Below are 10669 nucleotides of genomic sequence, written 5' to 3'. Positions count from 1 at the left end.
GGGCTGAGGCGAGAGCCGCGTCCTTCAACGCGCGCGGGCCATGGAGCCACCACCGCCACTTCCTTCCGTGCCGCCCGCCCTCCAGTCGCTGCCCGCCCCACGCCCTCAGTACTACCACGCCATCACGGGCTCGCGCCCCAGGCCGCCGCCACAGCCGCCCCCCGCGCTCGGCCGCCACTGCCGCCGCCAGAGCCGCATCCCCTGCGCCGCTCCACCTCCGGCAGCTCCCAGGCAACGCCGGAAGTCACGGAGCGTACCTGCCAAATCACCCCGGCGGGAAACCGCTCCCCGTGCGGACGGGGCCGCCCAGCTCCTCTCCCGGCAGGGGCAGCGCAGGGCGGTTCCGTTTCGGATCCAGCCCGGGCCCAGCGGCGGAGAAGGGGGAGGGTCGACTGGGACCGAGGCGGACGAGCGGGTACTTGAGTTGCACGCCAGGCCAGCGGAGCCAAACAGGGTCGTGTTAGCGCAGACGCCTCTTTCCGAGCTACCGCGGGGGTCGTGTTGGCGCAGACGCCTCTTTCCAGCTCTACCTCGCTGGTTACGATTCGACTAATTAACTAGCTTCCGTCATTCATCAACACCCGTTTATTGGGCATTTCGCGAACGCCAGGCCACGTGCCGGCGTGGTCTCGGGCTTGAACGAATGCAGGGGGGTGAGCCAGCTTCAAGGAAGGTAATATGGGAGGCCGAGGCTTATGGAAAGATCAGGACTATTTTTTACAGACGTGAACACTTAGGCCTGGAGTAGAGGGACATCCCCTCGGCTACCCTGAGGGGTCTTGGCCCTCACAGGTGTGCAGGCTGACAAGGGGTGTGGGGTGTGTGTGTGTGTGGGGGGGTGGTTACGTGTAAGCTCGTGGCGCCTAGGCGAGGCGCTCTGGGCAGGGCCAAGCGTGACCCAACCCTCCGTTCGGGACGTGCCCCACGCGCCGCCGCTACGTCCAGGCGGGGCCAAGCGTGACCCAGCCCTCTACAGCTCGCACCCTAGGACGGACGGGAAAGTGAATCAACCGGACCGCGGGACTGTATCCCCGGGCACCTCAGGCCGGACTTCTGAAGTGCGCGCCCGGAAGCAGCCGCTGGGCTGCTTTAGGAGTCATGGCCGCCACGGTGCTCCGAGCTACCGCGGGCGCTCTGCATTCGCCGTCCTGGTGAGTGCGGACCTCAGACGGGTAGTACGATCCTTGGGGCGCACGTGGGGGAACTCCGCGCCAGTTGGCGCGGGCCTCGCATGCAGTCCCTTCACGGCTACCCTTGTCCACGGGTATCTAAGGACCGAGCTGGCTGATCCCGCCTCTTCCTGTGGATGATAATTCGAGGACCCTGGCGAGTCGGGATCCTGCCAAGCTGCTCTCAGATGTGAACGGGCGATTTTGAAAATCTCCCACGTTGACCTTGCTGTCACATCTAGCAGTTACAAGTGCCTTAAGTTTTAAGGGTATTGCAAAAAAAAAAAAACAAAAACAAAAAAAACTCAAAAAACAATCCTTTTTTTCTGTTGAGTGAGGAGAATCAGATATTTACACATACTCTCATCTCTTTCAGGCGTATGGGAATTTGGCAGACACAGGTTAGAGACACCCACCAGCGAGCTTCATTGTTGTCTTTCTGGGAACTCATTCCTATGAGGTAAACTCAGCTGTGGGTCTGATCTCTTTGGGAGTGTCAGCGGGAGATGTGCACTTGAACAGAACAAAGCAAGACTACTTTTTGGGTTTTAAAAGTAATAGTCTACAAAATTTCTCAGTTAAATTTAGCTAGATGTTTTTTCTGGCTTGTCTGTATGGACTACTGCTGTGTCTGTAATCAGGAAAACAAATGTAAAAGTAGCTTAAATAACAGTTAGCATTGAGTGGGTTCTTGTGTTTGTGAAAGGGCAAACATAACCTTTCTCCATGGGCCTTCCATTTCTTGAGTCCCTGGAGAAGTGGGGACTGTGTGTGTGTGTGTGTGTGTGGACTAATTTTTCCCCCTGGAACTCTGGATGCTTTCTAGGGATTTGATTCAAGAAATCTGGTTCTGATGCTAGAGGATTTGATTATTCTTAATATGTGTAGTAAATTATCACCATAGGAAATGTGTCCTGAGAGTAAATCAGGCTTTTGTTAATGTTCTAGGATGGGAACATTTGTTAAGAAATCCCCAAAAGTAGGGACATGCCAGTCACTTTTGTTATACTGTCTCTCTTAGTCTTTTTTTTTTGTACAGAGACAGAGTCAGATAGAGGGATAGATAGGGACAGACAGACAGGAATGGAGAGATGAGAAGCATCAATCATCAGCTTTTTGTTGCGACACCTTGGTTGTTCATTGATTGCTTTCTCATATGTGCCTTGACCATGGGCCTTCAGCAGACCAAGTAACCCCTTGCTCAAGCCAGCGACCTTGGGTCCAAGTGGTGAGCTTTGCTCAAACCAGATGAGCCCATGTTCAAGCTGGCGACCTCGGGGTCTCGAACCTGGGTCCTCTGCATCCCAGTCCGATGCTCTATCCACGGTGCTACCGCCTGGTCAGGCTCTCTTAGTCTTACTGAAATAATTTTTATAAATAACAAATCCATTTACGAGGTGAATACTTAACTTCTAATTCACCAGTTTGGTATTTTTACTTTTAAGTGCAATCCCAAGGTACGCCTGAACTCCAGCACTAAAGATGAGCACTTCCCTTTAATTCAGGGGTCGGGAACCTATGGCTCGCAAGCCAGATGTGGCCCTTTTGATGGCTGCATCTGGCTCGTAGACAAATCTTTAATAAAAAAAATAATATTAAAAATATAAAACATTCTCATGTATTACAATCCATTCATTTCCTATCTCTCATGTTCATGGTTGCAGGTGGCTGGGGCCAATCACAGCTGTCCTCCAGGACAACACCAAATTTTTATTGGATAATGCGTAATGTACATGGGTCATTGTATGGCTCTCACGGAATTACATTTTAAAATATGTGGAGTTCATGGCTCTCTCAGCCAAAAAGGTTCCTGACCCCTGCTTTAATTTATACTCTGGTGCCCCATGAAGCTTTCCACCCCCTTCCTGGGTTACAGGGCCCACACAGTTCTCACAAAGGACCCTAAGGTGGAGGCCATGTCCCTGTCACACTCAGTTTACTAGGTCAGCACCATGCACAGTTCATTCCCCAGCGGAGAGCTCAGTACAAGTTTGGGGTACTTTATCTAGTACCCTGTCTCAACATGTTTGTGAGACTGAAGAGGAAAAATTTTAATGTTTTCTTTATCCATTAGAGCAGAACCTCTGCGAAAGAAGAAGAAGGTTGATCCTAGAAAAGACCAAGCTGTAAAGGACCGTTTGAAAAAGAGGATCCGACGATTGGAGAAGGCTAGCCAGGAACTAATTCCCATTGAAGATTTTATTACGCCTGTGAGGTTCATGGATAAAGTGAGGTAAGGGTCCTCTAGGCTTGAGGTCCTCAGGGCTTGTCCATCCTGATGGTAGAAAACCCTTAGCCTCTTGCTTTGTGATGCAGATGGTTATAGTTAGGATGTGTTGTGTGCAGGGTTATTGTCTTATAAAGTAGTGTGCACTATTTATAAAGTAACACCTTGCCATACAAGCACTTGATACAGGCCTCTTGATACACTCCTTGGATATTGGTGGCCGTTTTTATTATACCATTTCACTTTTCTCCAGAGTCACTTCTCACCAAAGGTAGTTTCTGCCTGAGAAAGAGGAATTATTACAGAGTCTCTTCAGAGAACTACAGTTTCTTATCTCCAAGTAAAACAAAGGGCACTGGTTCCTATTGTCAACTGCAGTGGTTGCCACATTCAGCATTCCATTCCTGGATTTGTTCTAGATTTTTACTTCCTTTCCTAATTCCACCTGTGTCTGGCAGGAGGATGCTTGGGCATATGCAGTTACCTAGACTCCCTGGTCAGTGCTCCCCAGCTTCATACCTTTGGATTTGTGTGTTCCCAGACAGCGGCCTCAGGTACAGCTCTCCTTTGAAGAGGCTGAGCGGAGGGCTTTGCTTCTGAAGAAGTGGTCCCTGTATAAGCAGCGAGAGCATGAGATGGAGAGGGAAGCCATCAAGACCATGCTTGAGGCCCAGCAGGAAGCTCTGCAGGAACTGCGACTCACATCCGAGGAACTCCACGTGGAGGCCATCAAGAGGGACCCTAGTCTGTTCCCTTTTGAGAGAGAAGGGCCACATTACACCCCACCAGTCTCCAACTACCAGCCCCCTGAAGGCAGATACCATGACATCACCAAGGTGTACGCACAGGTGGAGTTCAAGAGGTAGAGCTGCGCAGCTGTCTGAACATGCTGCCCTTGAGAGCCAGAATGATCAGGACTCAAGCCTGCTTGTCACAGAATTAGGCATGCTGAGAATAAATGTAAGTTTAATCAAGTGTCTCTTTGTCTTATGTTAGAGTCAAAATTAATTCACTTGAGGCTTAGTAGGGGTGAAAGATGCTGTCCTTGTCATGTACTGGGGAGAGGATGACTGAGTGTTGATCACTGCTGTCCCCCAAGTAAAAAGGAAGATTATAGTGTGTGGGGCAGATGCTTCCAGCAGGAAGCACAAAATCACCCCAAGAAACAGGTGAGGGATGTGCAGGCTGTGTGCAATGTGTTGTCTACACAGATGGGTAGAGAGGAAGGGGGGGGACATAACACATGAACTTCTCAGGTGGGGCAGACATAACACATGAACTTCCTCATATCATCAGCAGGGACAGATTAGCATTTTAAGCTGGAGGGAGGCTGAGGAGAGTGGAGCAAAACCTAGGACTAATTAACAAAGTTGCTGTGCCCCACAGGAGGGTGGGACACCTTGGGGCTGTGGACTACATTTGAGTGGTGCAATTAGTCTGGAATGGTGACTATTAGTGTGCTGGGGATGTCAGAACAGAATGCCATTGCTGCATGGCTGAAACAGACATTCTTTATAATTCTGGAAGATAGAACTCCAAGATTGAGGGACCAGCAGGGTTGGTTTCTTTGGAGGCCTCTCTCCTTGGCTTGTAGATGACTACCTTTTTGCTGTGTCCACACACAACTGCCTCCAGTCATACTAGATTGTAGCGTACCTTAATGACCTTCTTTTAACAGTGTTGGTATAATGTCAGATGCCAAATTTAATAATCTCAACTAAATTGTTGATTTAATTTTCAGCTTTTATTTGGAATCTGATGTATAAAATGGCTTTTGATATATCCCATATTTTCTGAAAATGATTAGGGGAAATTTTAAGCAGACAAAATTCCATGTGTCCTGGAATTGGCTTGGGTTTCTTCAGCCAAGAGTCCGTGAACCTTTTTTATGCAAGGTGGTGCGTTCTGTAGCTGTGTGCATTTCTTAAAATCTCACCTCCTGTGAGCCTAGGAGGTGCAGCGTGCTGGTCCAGAGATAAATCCACCTGTGTCTGGAGAGGAACTGGCGAGTGGGCCGAAGCCAGATGTGAGCACCAGTGGCTGGTGATGCATGGTCATCACCAAACCCGGGCCAGGTAAGGTGTTCATGGCAGCACAGCCATTTAGTTCTTTCATTCTGAGCTCTCTATATAGCCACACAGGTCAGGGCTACAACTCAAGAGTTTACCTGAGAATTCTAGATCTGAAGATGGCCATCTCTTGTGCTATAGTCCCTGGGGCATGAGGCAGCCCAACCTGGCTGCTCACAGCAATATGCAGTGGTGCTTGTCTTCCTGGAAGCTGTGTAGTGGGCAAATTGTCTTCCAGAGCATGGCAGCAGTGCGCACCCTGAACACAGATGAGGGTTGAGCAAGTAGCACTGGAGACATCAAGCTCCGTGTTCCAAGCCAGGCAGAAGCTCCCAAGCACCTACTAGAATGGACCAGTCAGAGTCCTAAGGACTGTACATGAGCCCCACTTGAATGAGACCTGAGGAAGCCATGCAGGGATGCTTGTCATTTGTTTTTCTCCTGTGGCAGAGGGAGATGCCAGTCTGCAGGGGGGCTCTGCCTCGGGGTCCACACCAGGGTATGCTTTCGTGCAGTCTGGACTCTCCCACGCTCGCTCTCACAGAGGGACCGCTGTGCAAGGGAGAGTCTGGTCACTTTGCACCTCTAATGGCCCTTGTACCTCCCTCCTCAGCAGCCTCCCAAAAACAGACGGACAAATAGAGTGTATGGTACACACTACAAAACTCTGCTTCCATCTAATACATTTTGGCTATTATTCCATATTAGCATGCCCTCATCTTGATCATATCTTCCCCTGAGCGACTATAAAAAACTGCATTTGACCCTTAACCTGGGATTAGGGGTGCCAATGTGCCACATAGCTGAAATTCTGTGTATAACAAGTTGGCCCTCTGCACATGCAGATTCCCAGCATAGGTTTTAACAGTGGGTCCACTTAAAAATTCACCATAAGTGGACCCATGCAGTTCAAACCTATGTTCAAGGGTCAGCTGTACTGTGTAGACCAGCATTTTAGGATATTTAAAAAATATCTTCTGGGCCTCAGGGCTTGATGTTTGTTAACTTAATCACATTTCACCTGCTAAGGCTGGTTGGGGGTTGAGTTGGAAGAAGAGACAGGAGTCTGAAAGAGTGGCCACAGGGAGGATGATCAGGGAGGAGACACATTTCCAGGGAGCTCTGAATGAGCGTGGAGAAGACCAGACCACAGATGCAAAATAAATACAAGGCAATATATCACATCTGTGACAGGGCCCCTTGGTAGGTGCCAAGGGCTATGCTAACCTCTTTACACGTTAGTTAATTTCACTTTCTCAGTCTTCTTAAGCTCTATTGTCTCAGATGTTTTCATTCTTGTTTAAAAAGTAAAAAATGCAAAGTGGAATATGAAAGACTCTCAAACCTCCAACCCCAAGGTAAAGGTAACAGCTTCCCCAACATAATTTTAGGCCCAAATTTTAGAGTCATCACAAGTTTCCCTAAAGATGGAATAATCCATTGGCCAGTGCAGTGGTTTTCAACCAATGGTCTGTAAACCAGTGCTAGTCTGCAAAAGAATTAACCACCCTGATTTTGTTTTGAGATTACAGACCCAATGATTCGACTATAATCTTAAGACATCAGGGTGTTTAAATTTTGCAGAATGGCACTGATCCACAGACTAGCAGCTGAAAACCACTGGGCTAGTGTATACTTCTTACTTTTATAGAGTGCCTTTTCATGCTAGGATGTGTTACTATTGTTTTTAACCAGGATGTTATTATCTATTCTTTTTAATTTTTTTTTTTTTTTTTTTAACAGAGTCAGAGAGAGGGACAGACAGGCAGGAACGGAGAGATTAGAAGCATCAATCATTAGTTTTTCGTTGCACGTTGCAACACCTTAGTTGTTCACTGATTGCTCTCTTATGTGCCTTGACCGCGGGCCTTCAGCAGACCAAGTGACCCCTTGCTTGAGCCAGCGACCTTGGGTCCAAGCTGGTGAGCTTTGCTCAAACCAGATGAGCCCCTGCTCAAGCTGGCAACCTCAGGGTCTCGAACCTGGGTCCTCCGCATCCCAGTCCGACGCTCTATCCACTGCGCCACCGCCTGGTCAGGTTATCTATTCTTTTTTAAAGGCAATGTAATACTCCACTGTGTGGAAAAAGTTATTTGGTCAAATGTCTGTTAGTGGAATTTAGGACACTTTCACAATGACAAAAATGAACATTTTGAACCTTTTTTTTTTTTTTTTACAGGGACAGAGAGAGAGTCAGAGAGAGGGATAGATAGGGACAGACAGACAGGAACGGAGAGAGATGAGAAGCATCAATCACCAGTTTTTCGTTGCAACACCTTAGTTGTTCATTGATTGCTTTCTCATATGTGCCTTGACCGGGAGCCTTCAGCAGACCGAGTAACTCCTTGCTGGAGCCAGCGACCTTGGGCCCAAGCTGGTCAGCTTTTTGCTCAAGCCAGATGAACCCGTGCTCAAGCTGGCAAACTCAGGGTCTCAAACCTGGGTCCTTCAGCATCCCAGTCCGACGCTCTATCCACTGCGCCACCGCCTGGTCAGGCAACATTTTGAACTTTTAACAGTGCTCTGTTATCCAATTGCTTCCCTAAGATAAACTTCCAGAAGTAAAACTGGAGTCAAAAGATACGCATTTGACATTTGGACAATCAGGACAGCTCTCCAAGCTCCTAATGACACTTCTGACATTCTGCTAGGCAGAAACTACCTATTGCCATTTTAACTTCTATACCAGGCCATTTGGTTCTTTTTTGAATGAATTCCTTCGTGTCCTTTGCCTCCTTTTCTATTCTGAAATAACCCCCATTTTTCTTACTGATATATAAGAGCTCATACATGTATAAAGGTTACTAATCTTTAGCCATATGGGCTGCAAATTATACTTTGCATTTTTTGGACTTCCACTTATGGACTTGTGTCACATTTTCTTTTATCGGGTAGCTTGGTTTCCACATCAGTTTGTCTATTTCAATTAATAACATACGTTTAACAACATCGAAGCAGCCACCACTCTTGCAGGCCCCCCTTCCCCAGGCACAACCCATGAGCACTGCAACCTCAGCTTTTTCTCATCTCCTCACCCACAATAGCTCCAAGGCACCACTGTACTCTAGGCCAAAATGTAGGTGTTAGGAGGGCAGGTGCTCTGTTCTCCTCACTCCTGTATCCCCAAGAGAGCCCAACATCATAAATATATGCTGAATGCGTGGACTACTAGAACCACCTTCTTACCGATCTGTATGCCCCTTCATAACATGACAGCCAGACCTATCTTTTAAAGGTATAAATCAAATCATGCTTCCCAGCACACGTTTAGCCTAGAATCTAAACCCTTTCTAATGGCCCACCAGTGCCCTGGTACCTCTCCAGCCTCATACCCAGTCCTCTACAGCTCACCCTCCTCCAAGCACCTGAGCCTTGTTCCTCAGTGTGACCCCTAGGACTAGGTGAAGGCTGCTAACGCTGGTTCCAGGTCTTTCAGGACCCGGCAATATCACCACCTTTGCAGGTCAGGTGACAACCCTAACAGGGGCCCTTTTCTCTCCAAACTACCCTACACTCCCGTCTTTCCAGTGTCTGAAAACCTAGTTGAAGGCTAATTTTTGGTACTCCTCGAAAGAAAGCCCCAAAAGAGGAAGGCCCCCAGCAATGCTCCTCTACAGAGTCCCGGAACCTGTAACGTGGGTAGGGGTAGCCTGTGCATTCCGACGCCGCGGATCAGCGCCACCCCCAACTTCCTGGGCGCACCTGGGCCTCCATGCTGCGGCGCTCCTCCCATTCGCGGCAGCTGTCCAGGTCGCGTCGCCACTGCTCGCAAGACGGCCGCTCTCCGTGGACGTAGTAGTGGTGCAGGAAGTGCGCAGCGCTGCGGCAGAGCTCCCACTCGGCGCGATAGGCTTCGCAGGGACGCGGCGGCTGCGGCGAGAGGTGCGCCTGAGCCAGAAGCCGCTGCGCCGCGCGCTCCAAAGCCCCAACCTGAACCTTCCCAGGAGAGAGCCCGGTTAAGCCGATGACATGGTCCGACAAAGCCCCCGCAGGCCCCTAACGGCCACCACACTTACCCGCCAGCCGAAGCCGTCGGCCATGTCAAGGCGAGCACTAAGCCCCCGCCTTCCTCAGCACGATAGCCAATGAAGACTGACTAAGCCGGCGCCTTAGGAGAAACCAAGAAATTCAGCGATATTACGACTTAAATCCTCGCCACCTCCTGAGATGTGCCAATAAACAGGACGTCCGTATGGGGCAGCCAATAACAGCCGGGGGCGTTGGCGCACGCGAGGAGGGGCGGAGCCAGGAGGCCTGGGGCGAGTGGAGAGAGGAAGACTGCTTGGTGCTGGCTGTGTGTCCTGGCCTGTACCGCCGCGTTAATTTGGCTGTTTCCGGAACCACGATGGTCAGGCCGATCCTTTTCAGTGGCTATTTTCATAAATCTCAAAGATTGGGTTCATTGTCGTAAGTACTTACGGTGCAGTAACTGTCGTGAAGCTGCCAAGTCTGTGTGGTGTCCACTGGAGGACAGAGAACACACACCCCGGGTTGGCTGTGTGTGAGGCGTGACGTGTGTTGGGGTTAGGCTATCTAGACTTCCCAAGGGAACCCAGGCTAGAAATGGAGCCGAGAAGGGCATTCTGAGCACCGATGCAGGGTGGTCAAACGCATGGAGGCTATGAGTGGCATGGGGTACAAGTCCGGGGCAACTTGTATGTCTTATTACTAGTGAAAGCTTGACTGAGACAGAAAGCCCTGCAATACCAATACAATGGTTCTCCAACTTCTGGAAACATAATCATTGAGACTAGGTCAGATGTCCTGCAGGTGGACCAGAAAGCTGCACTTTTATTATTTATGTATTCATTTTTAGAGAGAGAAGGGAGCACCAGGAAGCATTAACTCCCATATGTGCCTTGACTAGGCAAGTCCAGGGATTTGAACTTGTGACCTCACCTTTCCAGATCGATGCTTTATCCACTGTACCACCACAGGTCAGGCAAGAAAGCTGCACTTTTATCAGGAGTCTCCAAGTTGGCTCACAGACCAAGCTTGGAGAAGATACTGTGACAATGACCAGGGCTTTTGCTCCAGGTGACTCCACTGTGTCATCAGAAGACCCATCAATGGGGTACATCCCTGGCCAAGGCAGGGGACTGTACCTCCAGCAAGAGAACAGGAGTGATTTCATTTTGCATACAGTAGGTGATGCCTAGAGAAGACAAAAACCCAGGGCCAGCTTCTTTATTATGCATGAAATG

The 10669-nt window shown here is 49.3% G+C and overlaps 2 protein-coding genes across 5 annotated transcripts; one reads left to right on the top strand and one right to left on the bottom strand.

Moving 5' to 3' along the window:
• The first annotated feature begins 285 nt into the window (after window positions 1-285).
• On the top strand, window positions 286-4371 carry MRPL40 (mitochondrial ribosomal protein L40). 3 transcript variants are annotated; one of them, XM_066259879.1, is made up of 5 exons: window positions 286-415; window positions 977-1151; window positions 1546-1629; window positions 3244-3402; window positions 3938-4371. In XM_066259879.1, exons 2-5 carry the CDS (start codon window positions 1099-1101, stop codon window positions 4260-4262), a joined length of 621 nt encoding a protein of 206 aa, XP_066115976.1. In that variant the 5' UTR covers window positions 286-415; window positions 977-1098; the 3' UTR covers window positions 4263-4371. The 3 variants fall into 3 exon arrangements, with proteins under 3 accessions (XP_066115976.1, XP_066115975.1, XP_066115974.1); XM_066259878.1 differs by having other exon boundaries at window positions 287-673; XM_066259877.1 differs by having other exon boundaries at window positions 287-792.
• A 747-nt stretch (window positions 4372-5118) lies between these two features.
• C2H22orf39 (chromosome 2 C22orf39 homolog) lies at window positions 5119-9885 on the bottom strand. Of its 2 annotated transcripts, none has more exons than XM_066259880.1 (3): window positions 9482-9657; window positions 9168-9335; window positions 5119-6017 (listed from the first exon to the last, which is right to left on the bottom strand). In XM_066259880.1, the coding sequence occupies exons 1-3, from the start codon at window positions 9503-9505 to the stop codon at window positions 5892-5894; spliced, it is 318 nt and encodes a 105-aa protein (XP_066115977.1). In that variant the 5' UTR covers window positions 9506-9657; the 3' UTR covers window positions 5119-5891. The 2 variants fall into 2 exon arrangements, with proteins under 2 accessions (XP_066115977.1, XP_066115978.1); XM_066259881.1 differs by lacking the exon at window positions 5119-6017 and adding an exon at window positions 6039-7953 and having other exon boundaries at window positions 9482-9885.
• Between the last annotated feature and the right edge of the window lie 784 nt (window positions 9886-10669).

The sequence above is a fragment of the Saccopteryx bilineata genome, chromosome 2 (genome assembly GCF_036850765.1).
Source record: "Saccopteryx bilineata isolate mSacBil1 chromosome 2, mSacBil1_pri_phased_curated, whole genome shotgun sequence".
NCBI lineage: Eukaryota > Metazoa > Chordata > Mammalia > Chiroptera > Emballonuridae > Saccopteryx > Saccopteryx bilineata.
This window is presented reverse-complemented; position numbering and strand designations above follow the sequence as displayed.